The 19,308-nt window shown below is 37.8% G+C and overlaps 1 protein-coding gene across 1 annotated transcript in view; it reads left to right on the forward strand.

Annotated features, from left to right (window-relative positions):
* Positions 1-19,308, forward strand: part of LOC113430092 (protein eyes shut homolog) — a 241,382-nt gene that overhangs the window by 137,433 nt on the left and 84,641 nt on the right. Inside the window, exon 3 of the mRNA XM_087945298.1 lies at positions 15,648-15,841. Coding sequence (XP_087801424.1) covers positions 15,648-15,841 — 194 coding nt within the window. The remainder of the gene's footprint in view (positions 1-15,647; positions 15,842-19,308) is intronic.

The following is a 19,308-nucleotide window of genomic DNA, read 5'->3' on the forward strand; positions in this document are numbered from 1 at the left end:
TCAATACCATATAAAAATATAACTTCTGGATAAGGAAAAGCCATTGACGTCAATGAGGAAACAAATACAGCCCAGTAAATAAACTGTGTAGTCCTTGGTGTTTTCTGAGCTTAATGGTTTTTTTGCCAAACTTGCATTACCAAACTAAGTAACATCATAAGTGCTAGCATATGTCTGTAGGAAAACATCAGAGATCACCAGGGACCCCACAATTCAACCCTGATCAAGGTCAGGTATCAAAGAGGCTCCTGAGATTGTTATGTTGGAACATCCATATTTACATGCTTCTGATTTCAGCCAGAAATAAAGTGGCACTGAACATGGGCAGAAGCATAGAGAAAAAAAAGAATAAGATTTTTAAAATTCATTTAATTAACCACCACAATAAATAAAAGCACAATATCACATTTTTTTTAAAAAAAAGCACACCTTTTTTTCCTATGTTTTTGGTTCTCTCTCAGTTGTCCTTCTCTATTTAAGAAAGCAATGTAAAGTAAGAGTTTCAAAAATGAACTCTAATAAGAAGAAATGCTTTGGTGTTCTCCTGCAAAGAACTTATCTTCCAAACATGTTGCTGAATTCAAAATGCTGAAGCTTTGATATGTAAGCAAAACGTTCAACTGCTGTAAAAAGTAATCAGTGGAACCAAAGCCAGACATATATCCTTTTCTAAGACCATGGCTGACTTTGTAAATAATACTTTAGGTTGCTATATTAAAACACAATCTGCAGAATCATCAATGTGGATTTTGCTATATACAGAACTTAACACATGTGGTTTGAAACAGAATTCAGCATCAAGAAACGGTGGTTGATCGGAATGGCTTTGGAATGGTCATTTTTATTTATTATTTATTATTTTTTTAAAAATAGTACGACTGCCCATTGCAAATTCATGTTTAAATCTGGCAGTGCAATTATAACGCAACAGTTTTATGCAATATAAAAGCTATACTTTGTTTTAGGCTATAATTTATATAAACAGAGAGCCAAAGTACATGTTTCTATATAAGAGGTGTCAAACTGGCGGTGTTATGGTGGTGTCATATGATGCATCATGACTTTTTCCCCCTTCACTAAACCAGGCATGGGCGTGGCCAACAAGTGATGCATCCGGCCCACAGCCCGGGAGTTTGACAGCCCTGTTCTACACCATTACCCATTTCACTTCACAGCTCTTTTGTGAAGTAGGTGTACTTAACTTTGTGATTGAGCTGGTATTTGAACCTAGGTATTCCCACTATTAATTTGGCATTCTAAGTTATAAATTGCTTGGAATCACATGTAGAATTATTGAAATATCACTAATAAATGCAGTATGTAAGGCATCTTTACTTGGAACAGCTTACATCCTTCAATGATACTTTAACACCATCAAACAATATCTGCCTCTCCAAGTCCTTGGGAGGGATTTGATAAATGGAAAGATGCCAAATGTAATTTAAACATCTGGCTGACTGTGCGACCAACCGTAATAACGATATCAGTCAATATCAATAATCCTAGATTCTTGAGAAGAACTCAGTGTGTATGAAGACAAACACCAGCTAAAGAACAGGCAGCTGTAACTTCACGTTTTAGCATAATATCAGTCAATTGCAAAAGGCAACTTTGCTTGGAACACATTACATGCTGCAAAATACCTTCAACACCATCAAACAACAACAGCTGCCTATCTCAGGTTCTTGGGAAGGACTCATTAGGGGGATGAAAATGCCAAATCCAGTCAGTGGTTGCCAGTGCTCATCCAACAAAAATAACAATTGCAAATAACAATATTTGATAATGCCTTTGTTTTTCATGTGAGGCTGTACTGTTCTGAGCATTTGATATCTTTTTAAAATCAATAACGGATGTTTGACATTTTTTTCCAACAAAGGATACTCTTATTTCATAAAAAATATTTAAACAATATTGGGAGAAGATTGTAATATGACTGTGGTGCAGTGGTTAGAATGCAGTACTACAGGGCTAACTCACTACTCACTCCAGGAGTTCGATTCTGAGCGGCTTAAGGTTGACTCAGCCTTCTATCTTTCCGAGGTTGGTAAAACGAGGATCTGAATTGTTGCGAGAAATATGCTGACTCGGCAAACCGTTTAGAGAGGGCTGTAAAGTACTGTGAAGCGGTATATAAGTCTAAATGCTATTGTTATTGCTATTAGGGAATGTATTATTTTAGGGATAAGATAACTTTCCTTCAGGTTTTCAGAAGTAAAAAAAATGTGACGGGGGGGGGGGGACCTTTAAAAACATAGTTCCTTTAGTTCTATTGATAGAATATACTTGCCCTAGGAAGGAAAGATACTCATTCAACTTTAGATATAACTGTTGGTGCTCTTTTTTGCTGTTTCTCAGATTGAGTCTTTATTAGACATACTTGCAAAGTATTGGATCAATATACTTTGTAGTAATACTAGACTTTATAAAAATGTATGTTTTTGCAATTTACTAACAACGTGTCAGAGGTGCAAGCCTTTACTGTAAAACACCTTTGATCGATGACATTCAACATTCAAACCTTTACTTGGTTAAAAGAATTTGTTTTCCTTAATAAATTAACATTGAAGTTCTTCATTATGAAACTAGAAGTTTTTAATCAAACAGAGAGCTACAATATCAATTACTTATGAGAACTTGTCAGTTTTACAGTGTCATTGTGTTCACTTTCCTAATTGACTTAATGATACTCAATAACTTTAAATCACTCTTGAAAATATGTTTATGTGTCTGTTTATAAATTTACAATTTAGTTGCATAAATTAATATCTGACTGGGAATAAACATATCTAAAAGCAATATTAATTCATCCAAATTTGCATTTGTTTTTCATAAAAATTTCCTAGGATGAGTAATATTATCAAACAAATAGCAATAAAATGTCAATCAATCAATAAAATCACCAGAACAAAAGAGGGTGAGCACCAATCCTATAATAATTGGTATTGTAAGGGTTGAGTTTCAATGTTCACTAATAACTCCTAAATGCATAGTAAAACAGAGTGGCCTCAGCCATGCACCAAAACATTAGGATGATCAGGGCACTCTTTGGATGTTTCTTTTCTGGTTCCATAATAACCTGATTTTATTCACTATAGAATGAGGTAATGAGACCAGCTCCTCTCCTGTTCCATCCCCTCATCTCCCCACCCAACCTCATCCATACAGGAACTCTGGAAGACTGAGAGAGGCCATTCTGTTCTTTACAGGTAGATTTGCAGGTAATTTGCTTTGGATAGCAACATCCTAATCTTGAATTAATTCTGGAAATGAATAGGTATTTGATGAAGCTCTTCACGATCAACACAAGCAACCATATCCCCAATGCCTTTTTAACAGCCTTTTGAGGGATTCCTATGTATGTGAATGTCGGGAAATGAGAGGTTACTAAAGCACAGGTCTCTGCTACCTCTATCTTAGAAGAACATTGCAGTTGAGGCCATAGCCAAAGATGGCCCAAAAGACTAGGACACTTGAGGCATTTTGACTTTGCCCTCACATTTGACCCTCTTTTGAAAATTTCTCACAGCAGTCTAGTGAGGACTCATTTGTTTTCAACTAATTATTACAATTATATATGGCTTCCCACAAAAGAAAATCCTCACCTGAAAAGAAAGGGACCTGGATGAAAAGAATGGTAACTTGTAGATTCATTTCAAGTCAAAGAATTGGGCTTTAAAAGAAAACTTAGTTCTCTGTTAAGTATGCCATCCACCCAGAGTTAGTATTATGGTACTACTGCCAAGCTCATGGAAAGGACATAATTATAAGCTGCTCAGAATCACTTGGTTGAATCGGGTGGCTATACAAAATGAATGAATGGATGGATAAATGGACAAACAAACAAACAAACAAACAAATGGAGGTTCAAGGGTGCATTTGGGATTGAACTGTGCTCTTTGGGTAAACTCACTTTTTGTTATCACCTGGCAGTTGTTTTGATTTTCTCACTTCATATAAGGTAAATCTAACTTAAGTCTTAAAATTGAGTTGAAAAGTGGGGTATACATTGAATGGATGGATGGATGGGTTTTCCATAGAATTAGATGTTTCTCTGTGCCCTCCTGTATGAAAATTAGAAATTGTCCACTGGTTCTAGCAGAAATTATTTACAATAACTGGTTTTTCGTGAGCAGAAGTTTGTGTATGAATAAAGCTTCTGACTCCTGAGTCCTGTTTTCAGCCAGAAGCATTTTATTTCAGATTCTCTTTTACTTCCTCATTAAAAAAAATAGGCAAAAAACAAAACAAAACAAAATGTGCATACCATACCATAATAAATATAGTAACTTTTTGTAGATTGCAAATCTGATTTGACTGTGGATAGACTGCAGTTAGAATTTTGTTCTATTGCTGATTGCTCCTATTTATGTGTGTATTTGCAATAATGTGAATATTAAACGAATGAAAGGTCAGTACATTAATATAGTTCACATATAAATTAATCTCAAAGAGGAGATTAATATTATGCTCTGATTTCAGCCACTCATTCAGTACATAAAATGTATTGAATCTACAATTTTCTCTACACAACACCTTAAGGCTCTTTCCGCAATGATAGCAGACAACTTGCTTTACATTAAATTGCTGGAAAGTAGCTTCAGTGCTTTCCTCAAATCAGTAAGTTTTACTTGAAGATATCTTAAGATTTCTTTTGTTTAATTAATTACAGTAAGAAATTGTGGTATGGTAGGATGAATACTATAGATAAACTAACTGGACAGGGGAAAAATACAAATATAATCTATACTTTGACTATCATGTTTAATCATTATCAGCCAAAAGTGTATTTTTATGGCAATACATTTTCTTTAAAGCCTTACAGTACAGTGAAATCAGGCAGGAAGCATACAGTTTGTGAAATCATGTTTTATTGGGGGAAAAATCATACTTGATAGAATTCCCATTTCATGCTAAATTTACAAAAACATGAGGGCTACGTTTTTTCAACAAGCAAATCAAGTACCTAGTGAATTAGTGCAGTGTGTCAAAGGTGCAAAGGCAGTACAAGAAATGTTAGATTAATACCACAAAACGCACAATTTATGATGACAATAAGAAAAATTTCATGAATCTATGCTACCGTTTCATCACTGTATTCAGCTGATTATTAGATAAATGATTTGAGTTAGCACCTTCACCCATCTAAATTTGTGAGTGTGTCTGGATTTTTCCATCTGTGACTCAGATACTACCATTTTTTAAAAAATTTCATCCTGAGTAACGTAGGAAGGGTTAAGCAGCATATGATGGAAATATGGCCTTGTGGGTAAAAAATCAGTAAATAAAATAAATTAATAAAAACATAAAACATCTGAAACCTCTATAATGTGTAAAATTTATTTGCTAGCATTTATTATGATGAGTTTCTGAAGGTATAGAAATTTATCATCATATTTGAATAATATTTTTTCTAAAGATCAGGGTATCATTTGATTAGGAGTGGTTTTTTTTTTGTTTTTTTGTTTTGCTTAGCAGTAATAATTCATTACAGAAATGTAGTCTGCCTCTGGTTATAAAACCAACCCCCTGAAAAAGGTTATTTTTATCAATTAGTTTTCCAAGCCTGCAACAAAATGAGTTTCTTTGCAGATAAATCCTGGGCAACATTTTATTTTCAAATTAGTTTTCTTCTATTTTTCCTTGCTAACGAACACTCAGTAGGAATATGTGTTGTGCTTTATGGGGATTGAAAGTTTCAACTTCAGTGGCCCGAATATATGTTAATATTAGGCTATCAGTTATTATTTTCCAAGGCAATGTGTGCAGTGAGAGTAAATATAAAAGAATATTTATTGGAGTGTATATTACACGGAAGCTTTTCCCCAGTGCTACCAATATGATAGCACGCTGACTATTGGAAAGAGAGGTGTCCACATATTTTCATTCCCCTTTTTTATGGATTAGAAAACTTCTGGAACAAAGAAATGTCAGGGAGTTAAGGAATAAGAATTTAAGGCTAATTTATAAATCCTGCTTGACTTAATCTAGGTTTAGAAGGCAAACAGCCAGGATCCCATCTTGTTTGTATTGCATTTTTGTTTTTAATGTTTATTATTTGGTGAGCTGCCCAAAATCAGATGTCTAATCAGAGATCAATCAATCAATTAATCCATCCATCCATCCAGGACTCCAGGTCAGCCTGGGAAGTATAAAAATAATTCCAGAAGAAAACTATTACTACCAGGAATAGTGCACTAATATATTAATCAAATCATCAGGACTATGGGTTGACCTGACAGAGACTTTTTTTATATACACAAAAAATGCTTTCCTTATTTAAATCTCTTACAATGTGAGAAAACCAATTCCCCCTCTTTCCACCAATTTGGACCTGATTACTACCAGTTAGCCATACTACTAAGATTGAGGGTGAAGGAAGCTAAGAACTGGACATAATACTGTATATGGCTAGTGGGTTATATGGCTACTTGATTGGAATAGAGTCATTCAATATTCCAACATGATGAAAAGCAAAAGAAAGAAAAGAGTGTATGTTAAAAAAAAGGGACATTCTCTGTATGGAAAGAAAATTAACTGGAAAATAATGATGAACACATTAAATTAAAAATAGTGGAAAGAGGAATATAAGTCTACAGCTGTTTTGCTGTTTACTATCACAGATACTTCTAAGAGGCATGAAGGAGAAATTTTAATTTTCCAACATTTGTTGAGAGATAAAATTTCCCTTGTGTGATCATTAGATGACATTCAAATTCCTGAAATGAAGTTGAAACAAAAAAAGATCAGCTACCTTTGACTTGACAGTGTACTTGAGCAGACTTGAAAATATATCACAGATTTGCTGTCATATCCCTGTCAGAGTCTGAATCCGAGGAGGAAGACAAATAGCTGACAGGGAGTGGGAGTGTGGCTCTGTTGGCTGTGGAAGAAACTGGGGAAGGGCAAAGTCTGGCTGGGCATAGTAGGGAAGAGGTTGAACAAGGGAGAGGGAGTTCAGAGGAAGACCCAGGGCCAGCCCCTCTTCATCCTAGGGCATGCAGGGAGGAACGGAGAAGAGAGCAATGTGAGTTGCATGGCTTATGGGGGAGGAAGGGCCCTGATTCCCTTCATTAACCTCAGCTGGCAAGAGAGTTTAAAAGAAATACATGCTGAGTGCGGCAGCGATTGGGAGCAGATGTGAGTTTATCTTGTGTTGAGTTTAGTTATCTGTGTTCCTGGCATCTTCTCAACCGTGTTGAGTGATTGCCGTGCCTTCACATCTGGAATTCTTCCTCCTGCCCTGCTGGACTAATTACCTCATTTTGCCTTAATTGGACTTACAGTTACATATTTTGTTGACCACGTTTTGGACTTAATTCTCTACAGCCAAAGGCTGTTCCTGGGAGAGTTTTTCTCCAGCCAGAAGGTAACCAGGACAATGGGAGCTATGACAGCAAAGTTGGAGCTAATAAAGGGACTCCTACTGATTATTTGACTGTGTTGCCTTTGGGCCACACCCCAGGTCATCACAGAAGACATAACAGAAGAAGACAGAAGATGTAACAGAAGACTTACAAACATGGCTCCACCAGATTAGAATGACATTATATACAACAATTGATTGCCTGTGGCCAATGAGAAGGTATAAGTGACTTTTACAACCTTGAGGCTACTTGCTCTTACCTTTCAAATGAATGGATATGTGGTGTGCTCTTTGTGATCTAATGTCAATGAGTGTCAGCATGGTGAGGCAAGAGTAAAAATATGCAACATGATGGGTATGGCCACATCCCCCCACACACACAGTTATTACATATGCAAAATGGACCCAACTTTGATCTGCTTTACTCATCAATCTGAAGATTTTGACACACACATACACACTTACTGTGGAGACTCCTGAAAAAAAGCTGACGCTAACGTAATAGCCATCTCTAGCTTGGTAACTGTTAATTTCTTGTTCAGCCTTGACTCTAAACAGTATGAAAGACTTGGCCAAAAACAACAACAACCCCACCCCAGAAAAAATTGAAACATTTTTTGGGGGGCGGGGGGGTGGGGGGAAATAACCATACAATGTTCATCCCAAAGGTGCTTTTTTACCCCAAGAGGCAACTGGACTTCAGCTCTAAGCTGAAGAAGCTTTTTGGATGAGAAGTGAAATGTCTTCAAAGAAAAAACAGAAAGTCCAGTTGCCTCTTGAAAAAGCACTTTTGGAACAGCCATGACATAAATGACTGAGAATCTCCTTGGACATACAATGTTCAGCTCTGTGTGAAACTATATGCACTTATCTCAATAAGAAAATAAATTACTGGTTGCTGCCAAGACATTATTTGTTTCTTTTTTATATTCTAATTCCACCACCACCAATAAAGATAGTCCTCAACTCACAACTATTCATTTAGTGACCATTCAAAGTTAGAACAACACTGAAAAAACTGACATGAACGTTTTTCATACTACAACCATTGAAGCGTCGCAATGGTCACGTGATCAAAATTTGGATGCTGGCAGCTGGCATTATTTATGACAACTGCACTGACCCAGGATCATGGGGTTATGGGATCACCTTTTGCCTCTCATCTCCAAAGCAGGTTGTTCCAATGTTGGAATATTCTCATTGTTAGAATTTTTTTTTTCCTGGAAAACCACATCAGATATCAAGGTAGAAAATATAAAGAGAGGCCAGAACAGCTGGTTGCTCTTTCTTTTCTTTTTATTCTGAACATTCCTGAAGAAGGCCTCTCTGTTGTTCTTTGCAGTCTTTACTCACAGCAGTTCATTCTGAACTTCCATCTTTCAGATGCTACTGATAGCCTGACATCTTTTGCCCATAAAGACACATATATTTGTCTCAAAAAATGTCCAAAGTATCCTTCTCTATATTCTCAGCAGTTTCAGTGAAGTTTCTTAGATTTATAAACTTTTATTTAGATTACAGGTTCATGTTTTTCCAGAAAAATCAGCATTATTTTCCTAATGGCTTACTCTGTGTGCATTTGTGTAAGTGTGTATTTACCATCCTAAATTACTTATTAGAAACTACAAGAGGTTATTACAGAAAAAAAAAAGCTAAGAGAGAGAAAGATTAGATTAGAAAGGGATGGAAAAAAAACCCCTTCTTTTCAGGCTCAGAATCAGTTCTAATGTTTATAATATAACATATTTGTGCCAGTGGTGTGGGATTCAATTTTTTTTTACTACTGGTTCTATAGGCGTGGCTTGGTGGGCATGGCAAGGGAAGACACTGTAAAATCTCCAGTCAGAGGTGGTATTTGCCGGTTCTCTGAACTACTCAAAATTTCCACTACCGGTTCTCCAGAACTGGTCAGAACCTACTGAATACCCACCTCTGATTTGTGCTCACCTCATAGCCACACAGATACATTTAGAGCTGACTTTAAGAAAAAAAAATTATATCAGTACAAATTTTACCATTTTTCTGCTGTTATCCATAGGGCAAATGAAGGAGCTGGAAATGCATTACATTCATTTCTAGAAAGGTTTCTCGATAACTGTTGAAATGATGAGCCTACTTTAGGTTGATAGCAGAAAAGCAGCATGAAGTTATCATGCTTCGCAGACAAGCACTTTTGGTTTATAGAGAACAGATATGCTAGAATTTGCTTCACATTACAATATTCATAAAGGATTTTGAAAATTGCAGGAGGATGCTTTTATATGCCAAGTAATACTTTTGTTTTTTGTTTTTTAGCACTGTGACAGAAGAGTCATTGCAGACGTGGTATTCAGCAGGTTCTGACCAGTTCTGGAGAACTGGTAGTGGAAATTTTGTGTAGTCCTGAGAACCAGCAAATACCACTTCTGACTGGAGATTTTACAGTATCCTTCCCCTGCCACGCCCGCCAAGCCACGCCCAAAAAACGGTAGTAAAAATTTTTTGAATCCCACCACTGGGCCATTGGAGACACTTAAATTAACACATGCCTACTTTGCCGACTCTGTCGAAGCAGCTCTGCAGATGCTGTACATGTTTAGGGATGAATAGGCCCAAGGAGCTCCCATTTCACATCTGCCTAGCCATGAGAGCTAGCAGGATGGGTCTTAATGTTTAAAATGCCCAAGGCAACTTAAAGGTCTCTTTTATTTTTCTCTCATTTTTAAAAAGCTTAGCATGAAGCAATGGCTGAGTCTTTGCAAACTGGAGGCTTTATCTCCAGCATTTCCTGGAATGGCCATATGACTATACAATGGTTTTTGTTGTTGTTTTTTAAAATTCAAAGTCATGCTGCATGTAGTGAATTTCCTTCACACAGAAGATAGCTGCCCACACAAAGCAATCTGCAGATAAACACTGATACGTATCTGATCATCAAAGCATTTGTTTCTACTTTAAGCTTTTTTTTTTGCTTTTTTAGGAAGGGTATGGAGAAATCTGAAAGAGTCAGAGATTCATTACTAAAAATATAGGGAAGAATGTCAATAATTTTCATAGAAAATATTTATTTAATGATGACTTTTCATAGAGACATTCCTGGTGCATTGGCTCTCTGACACATAGGAATCTTCAGATTTTTTGAATTTTTGTGTTCTAAATCTGCTTATAAAAGTATAATCCATCTATGCTTGTAATCTTTACCTAGGTACAGGTAGTCCTCAATTTACAACAGTACATTTAGTGACCGTTTGAAGTTACAAAGGCACTGAAAAATATGACTTATGACCATTTTTCACAGTTACAACCTTTGCAGCATCCCCAGGATCATGTGATCAAAATTCAGATGCTTGGCAACTAGTTCATACTTATGACTGTTGCTCTGTCCCAAAGTCACATGATTCCCTTTGGTGACCTTCACAAAAGGAAAGTCAATCGGGAAGCCAGATTCACTTAACAACCAGTTTAGTAATTTATCAACTGCAGTGATTCACTTAACAACTGTGGCAAGAAAGGTCATAAAATGGAGCAAAACTCAGTTAACAAATATTTCATTTAACATCAGAAATTTTGGGCTCAATTGTGGTTGTAGGCCGAGAACTATTTGTTTACAGTTCAAATGATTTATTTTCAAAGTATCCTTTACACTACTGTTCATAAATATAGATGAATAAAACTACTTATTATATAGATGTCTTCCCTCTTTGAGAAATAGGAATGGTTGTGTCTTTCTCCAAAAGAGGGAAAGATGTCTTTAGCTTATTAAGTTTATGAAGTAGATTTTAGACACTTTTCTTTCTCTACTTCACTGACAATAGTATTTTTTTTTTAAAAAAACAACACTACTCCTACCCCCATTTGCAGAGGCAAAATGCTCTCTCCCTACAAGGTTTTTCAGCAACATTTTTCACCACACAACGTTAGGTAGTCATGAAGTACTGAAGAAAATGAGGCTTAAGAGAACAGTGTTAAATAAAACCCACTAGAACATACATACAGTAATCTAACTAACAATAAATTGGAGTCTTAGTCATACATTGTCCTACTGAGTAGTTCTCAAATAGAGCTTGTTCCATGATGAAGTTCCTCTGCTGAAACTAAACAGGTACTCCCTTGAGTATTGTTTGGGTACACTCAGAAGACTAACTCCAAGTGAAACTTTGTGTATTTTGGGAAGTACTCTACCTTTGCTACTGTAAAACAGGATGTCTTCTAAAATGTCATCCAGGTAAAAGTCCTATAAGAATGGAAAGAGAAATGACAAGGAAATTGTATGTTGATAGGATTTTATTTTTTATTTGATGTAGATAACAAGACATGTTGCTACCAAAATAGATTTTATGACCATCTGACATTCCCAGAAAGATAATTTTCAATCTTTGGGAGAGTGTAGCAATTAGGCAATGAAAACATAACCAAAACAAGAGTGAAAAATGTTAGGGAAATATTTGTTTCTTAAATGAGTACTGCTGAAATGGATTGTGTTAATTTTTAAGAATTTCCATATCGTTCACTGAAAACAGTTTATTTTTGGCATATAAGAGTGACTTTGAGATGTGAAAAATAATAATATATTGCTACAAACTAAAGGGTAACAGCCGCTATATAGAATAGACTAGCAGAAGACCAGCAGAGTGCAATCATGAACACCAGCTAGCAGTAAACATATACAAGAAGGCAGTGAGCTGTCAGCCCTGCCTCAACTTGGACTAGCCAGAACTGAAATCCACACACCAAAATCCCTGAGTGTAACTTTAAGTTACTTCCCATTACTGGCCCCCATCGGCCAATCATTTCAAAGACAATGTTTTCAAAATGGTCGTTCCATGTTCGAATGCAACTGCATTCTCAATCTTGAAACCAAGTCTCAGAAGATACAGTGGACAGTGAAACCTTCCCTCCTCCCATCTAGCTTCCCCCCATCCAGAGTTCATGGCAGATTGGTACCAAACAATTGCAGAGCACAGGAGTGAGGTAGCAATTCTGACAAAAAACAACAACAAAAAAACACAACAGATGGACAGACTCAACCTTAGTTTCAACTGGGAAACTGACCATCCTAAGCTAAATCAAAAACATTAGAGAATTCTTGGAAGCCTGGCACTCAGACAAATCTGCCATCAAAAGGCATTTAGAGATAAACAACATTTACACACCATCCAAAAGAGGCAATAAAAAGCTAAAAAGAAAAAAAAACACTTCCTCAATCAACATCCAGATAATACCAAGATTAACAACTAATCAAGCAGTAAACCACAGCCTAATCAAGGAACTACCAAGGAGAAAGAGAGAGAGCAAAGCTTACTCCATTTTAGCACTGAAGATGTTAGCTCGTCTGGTAACAAAACCTTTGCAAGCAAAAAACCAAGCTCAGAGAGCACCAAGGACTCCACAAACATTAATTTTCTGCTTCATTATATCTTGTGCTGTTTACTCTTCAGTACAGCTCCTTTCTTCTTTTAATCATGCTCATTAAATACATTCATAAGAATGCAATATATGCAGCTTATTTCTTGGTATAACTGCCTCAGAAATCTTTATATTTAATTTGAGGCTGACAAAATGCATTTATTCCATAAAATATTAAGGCACCACAGCTTCAAGGTAATCTCCATATTTTAAGTGAAAAGATCTATCAATGACAACATAATATTATTTCAGTTCAACCACGAATAATTTTCTTCTGTACTATATTGCTAGATTATTATTTATACAGAAGTATAAGTACATGATAAGGACCATCTATTTAAATAGGCAATCATCAAAGTGTATAAGCAGCAAATAATAGTGTATTTATGCCATGACAAAAAATAAGCAGATGGAAGCATGGGGTATATTTTAATTTATGATATGCTGCAGCTCTAACTTTTAGAATCTGCCACCTAGAAGAAGGCTAAACAAAATAGATAAAATTAGAAAGCGTAGCACTACAACATTAAGCAATCAGCAATAAATCAAAATAAGGGTCATTTTCATAAAAATACATAAACAAAATTACCTATAAAATATATCACAGATTTGTGCATAACATCTTGTAGCTTGTATCGTGCTGACTGCCATAAAACTTGCTTTGGATTAAAAAATGAATGCATGATCAACTTTCTCTTTCATACAAATATGGTCACATCTAAGGTATTCTACTAAGTTTCCTTACCAAATGCACTTCTGGGGGAAAATGAAACAAAATCCAGACAAAAAATGTTTTGAACTGCTTTTTTGATGTTTTATTTTTTCTTTTCCCAAGACAAGGGTCACACAAAGCTAGGAGTTCTGTGTCTTAGAAGAGAATATATGTAGCTCATGGTTGAACTGTGGGAACATTAGTGTTCTCTGAGTTTGATGATGTTACCTAGTTTGGAAAGGAAATGTCTGGAAGAAAAGCATCAATCTCAGAAAACATCAAGGACCCCATAATTTGTCACTTTTTTGGTGCCATTGACTCCTTTGAGAATGTAGTGAAATCTCCAGACCTCTTCTCAGAAAATAAATCAATAAATGCATAAGATATATAAGGATTCCTAGTTAAGAACTTTTGTCTGTCAGATGGAAAATATAGGTCCTGCATATGGAAAATGAGCTATAAATGCTCCAAAATATAATTTGATATCTCTCCTAGAGAAGGCAGCCTTTTCAAATCTTTAGGTGATATATTTCTGAAATATAGCTAGTATCAGGTAAATATATTTTCATGATTTGGTGAAAGTTTGGGACATGTAGAGGTCTGTGCAGATCAAAAAAGTCTACTTAGAATATAGACCGAACATTTGCCATTTCTTTCTCTACTAAGTAAGCATGCATAGGATTAAACTGTTTACAAAACATGACAACCATGAATAATTGGGATCTTGTACAGTGGTCTTATGTGATGATCTAAATATGGATGCTACCTTTCCATCAAGGACCTTCAATGCCTGAATTAATTTTGCTAAAGTCTGGAATCTGTGGGTTGTCTTTAACATATGAAATATGAAATAACATATGAAAGATGTCTCTTCAATTGTCACTGGCAAAAAAAGCCCTCCACTTTCTCTGACTCTCTTTTCTATTTCATCCCAATGTTTCTGTTAAGAATTGGCAGACTGGGTTAAATGAAGATCCATATATTTTTCTGAGAGTAGCAAGAAATAAAGAAGTTACTGTTTGATGCTGCAGTATCTGAGAACTGAAAATGCATTCACCTAGAACTTTGAGAGCTCATTTGTAGCTATTACAAATGATGATTATTCATCTGCCTTAATGAACAATAAATATTTAGAATACTATGTCCATCATCAAAATATTATATTTTATGATGCAAGCAAGAACACAGAAATGGGATTTTCCAATGATGGGAAATATGAAGCTGCAATAATCTGTTTAACCAAAAAGTCTTCAACAAAAGGAAATTCTTATAGCCATTTGAATTTCATGTTCTCCAAGACAAATGCAAGAAGTTTTCCATCTTAAAATAAAAAAGACTAGATAAGACTAGACTAGACTAGACTAAGAGTTGGAAGGGACCTTGTAGGTCATCTAGTCCAACCTTCTGCTCAAGCAGGAGACCCTATACAATTTCTGGCAGATGGCTGTCCAGTCTCTTCTTGAAAGCTTCAAGTGGTGTAGCTCCCACAACTTCTGAAGGCAAACTGTTCCATGGGTTGATTGTTCTCACTGTCAGAACATTTCTCCTTAGTTCTAGGTTGAATGTCTCCTTGTTCAGTTTCCATCCATTATTCCTTGTCTGGCCTTCAGGTGCTTTGGAAAATAGGTTGAGCCCTCTTCCTCTCTGTGACAGCCCCTCAAATATTGGAAGACTGCTATCATGTCTTCCCTGTCCTTCTTTTCACTAGAGTAGCCAAGCCCAGTTCCTGCAACCGTTGTTCATATGTTTAAGCCTCCAGTCCCCTAATCATCTTTGTTGTTTTTCTCTGCACTTTGTTGCTCTTCTCTTTCTAGGGCCTCACCTTCTTTTTTTTATCTTGAAACATTTTTTTTCTGAGATTTCCCATATCTCCAGGAGACATTTTTATTTATATTAAGAAATTAATGAATGTCTAGTCTGTACAAATCCAAGAACAATTGCAGAGAGAGGTTTTATTTTATTTTATTATTGCTTACATGACACATCCAAGCAAATATTTGGAAGAAAAGCCAAAAGGAGTTTTCTATACAGATAGAAATACCTTAGAAATCTGTGATGATCTCTGCCCATTATTTTGAAAGCCTAATGCACAACTTTTATCCTTGATACATTGATGGGACACAATAAAAGCTTTTGCCCATTTTCTAACAAATAGTTTTCTCTCTCCCACTGATTGCTTTTAAGGTCCATTTTGCGAAGAGCCCGTGAAAGCATGTAGTTCTCAGCCATGCCAGAATGAAGCTGTATGCCACAATAATCCTTCCGGGTACAGTTGTGCCTGTTCTCCGGGATTTCTTGGGCCTGATTGTGAAACTGATATCAATGAGTGTTTTTCTGGACCATGCCAGAATGGAGGCACATGTCACGATCGGCCAAATGTGAGTATAATTTCTATATAATGGATAAGTGTCAGAAATGGTATTCAGCAGGTTCTGACCAGTTCTGGAGAATCGGTAGTGGAAATTTTGAGTAGTTCGGAGAACCGACAGATACCACCTCTGACTGCCCCTGCCCCATCTATTCTCTATCTCCCGAGTCCCAGCTGATTGGCTGGGTCTTTTGTTGCCCTGCACAGGAGAACGAAGCTGGAAGGCAGGTGAGTGTGGTGGGGAGGGAATGGGATTTTGCAATAACCTTCCCCCAGGAGTGGGGAGGGAATAGGGATTTTCCTTCCCCTGCCATGCCCACCAAGCCACACCACGCCCACCAAGCCACGCCCACAGAACCAGTAGTAAAAAAATTTGAATCCCACCATGATAAGTGTGTGCCTGGGAGTGTGTGTGTGGGGGGGTGTTCTGCCAAAATATATTTTCAGGTAGTCCTCAACTTACAACCACAATTGGGGACAGACTTTCCATTGCTAAACAAAGTGGTTGTTAAATGAGTCACACCCAAATTTATGAACTTTTTGTGACCCTTGTTAAACAACCCACTGCAGATATTAAGTGAATCTGGCTTCCCCCATTGACTTTGCTTGTTGAAAGCAGGCTGGGAAGGTCCCAAATGGTGATCACATGACCCTGGGACACAGCACCCATTGTAAATACATGCTGGTTGCCAAGCACTCAAGAGTAACAGAATTGGAAGGGACCTTGGAGGTCTAGTTCTAGTCCAAATGCCTGCTCGAGTAGGAAACTCTATACCAGCGGTCGCCAACTGGTGGGCTGCAGCCCACTGGTGGGCCATGGAAAAATTTTGGTGGGCCTCAGAAGAAATGGTCCCCAAAAGCAATTAATCTGGGCCACGCAATTCTTGCACTTCCCGGCTCTCCGAGGGACCCTGGAGTCAAGCCCCTGAGATGCACACGCCAACCAGTTCCTACACCCAGCGGCAGCAGCAACATCAGTCCCCTCCCCCAGTGCCCACTGTCAGCTCTTCCCCATTAGTTCTCTAGCTTTGAATTGCTCCCGGCTCTCTCTTTTTCCTCCCCCCACCACCCATGTGCAGGCAGGAAAGGAAAGGGAGATGGAGCAGTGCACAGCTCTCCCCTTTTCCAACCCTTGCTGCCTCTCCCAACATCGAAGCCTCAGAAACGCAGGCAAAGCCACCACAGCGGTAGTGTTTTGAGTTGCCTTAGCATGCTCGGTTAGTTAAGAATCGCCCTACCCAGAGAAGGAAGCGGTGCTGGAGGAGGAGGAGGAGGAGGCAGTAGTGGAGAAGCAAGCAACTCAGGGCACTACCACTTTGCCTGCGTTTCCGAGGCTTCGATGTTGGGAGAGGCAGCAAGGGTTGGAAAAGGGGAGACCTGTGCATGGCTCCATCTCCCTTTCCTTTCCTGCCTGCACGTGGGTGGGGGGGAGGAAAGAGAGAGAGCTGGGAGCAATTCAAAGCTAGAAAACTAATGGGGAGAGCTGACAGCGGGCGCTGCGGGAGGGGACTGTTGTTGCCGCCGCCACCGTGTGTGGGAGCGTGCATCTCAGGGACCTGAGTTGGGAGACACAGGAACTGCAAGTGGGAGTGTTTGATGATTTTGAAGAACTCCTGGAACACAGTAGATTGGCGTTTTGTGGGTCCCAGTGAAAGAGTGAGCTTTGTTTTGTCTCCTTTCTTCCCCTGGTAATGCGAGAGATGCTTTCTCTCTCCCTCCCACTCCCAAATAATCACTGGCTGTGGCTGGGTTTGGCAGCAAAGTGCCCCCAGGGACACCTTTCCTTGCCTGTCTCCAGGTGACGCTGGAAGAGGCCCCCCCCCCCAGCTTTTCCTCGGCTGCAGAACTGAGCCTCTCAATCCTCCACCCAGGATCTGAAAGGAGCTCCCCCTCCCCCAATTAATCACCAAGAGCGGCAGTCCTTCTGCAGGCAGATGTCTGCTGAGAAGCCTCTGGAGTGGCAGCCAAGGGGTGCTGCCCCCAAGGAGAGCAAAGCCTCCTTTCTGCCTCTGCTTCTCCCAGTGGCAGTTGCCCCGAGGCCCCTCAGCTCACACACACACACACACACACACACACACACACACACACACACACACCGCCCACTCTTCTGTCTCTTTGGAAGATGCCAGGTGGGGGGAGGCTTCCAGCCCAGAACGTTTTATTTTGTTATAATTAAGCATTTACATTTTTGTTATAATTAAATGTGTGTGTCTCTCTCTGTGTGTGTGTGTGTGTGTGTGTGTATCATGTATGTATATGTGTGTGTATATGCATATATATGTATATATATATATATATATATATATATATATATATATATATATATATATATATATATATATATATATATATATATATATATATATATATATATATATATATATATATATATATATATATATATATATATATATATATATATATATATATATGTGTGTGTGTGTGTGTGTATAGGTACATGTATGTGTGTGTGTATATATATATATATATATATATATATATATATATATATATATATATATATATATATATATATATATATATATTATATATATATATTCTTAAGTTTTCGCAGGTACTTACATGTATGGTATTCAGCTTTGTTCGGGTATTTTCCCACGTCATTATAGTTGTGCTTTTAAAGTTGTAGCAACGTTTCGGCAGAATCTCATCTGCCATCATCAGGCTTCTGTATTGTGTTTGTCTGTGAGTCAGACTTTTACAGTTGTTTCAGTTTTAAATTTGGGGCTAGCCTACTGCTGTGCCAGAATGGTTTTTTCTTCATCCTGATTGGTTGGGAGTCTTGGTCTGTGTTTATTGGTCTTGGAGTTTGCTGTGTTCTGCTTGATTGGTGTCTCTAATATCTTCTCTCTGTTTTGTGGCTTTTTTTGTCTTGGTTGGCTGGCAACATTGTGTTCCTGTATTGGAGGCTTTTAGTGCAGCTTGGCTCTGAGTAAATGGATGGCTATCATTTGTTAGGAAGCTAGGTTTCATCTGGGTGCCTGGTTGGGGTGTGTTTGAGCTGGAGGTATCAGGGGGGATCTGTTTGTGCCCAGGTGTTTGCCTGGCTTGTGGTGTGGAGATTTTTTTGTTTGTGAGTGCAGGCTTCCAAATAATTGACAGTCTGGTGGAATCATCTCTTCTATTCATGCTTTCAGGTCTTTTTTCAGGTCTTTTACTGCAAAAATGCAGTAAAAAAGCTGGAACACACTTCCTCACTAGTCCAACACATGAAAGCCACAGGTCATAGCATCAACTTCAATGGCACCAAAACCCTAGCCACTATAGAAAACCACAGCCACAGAATTATCAGAGAAGCCATAGAGATTGAAAAAAGACCTGAAAGCATGAATAGAAGAGATGATTCCACCAGGGATTCTGCCGAAACGTTGCTACAACTTTAAAAGCACAACTATAATGACGTGGGAAAATACCCAAACAAAGCTGAATACCATACATACATACATACATACATAC

The sequence above is a fragment of the Notechis scutatus genome, chromosome 1 (assembly GCF_049901735.1).
Source record: "Notechis scutatus isolate UNSWTSFEM ecotype Mainland chromosome 1, rNotScu1.2, whole genome shotgun sequence".
Lineage (NCBI taxonomy): Eukaryota > Metazoa > Chordata > Lepidosauria > Squamata > Elapidae > Notechis > Notechis scutatus.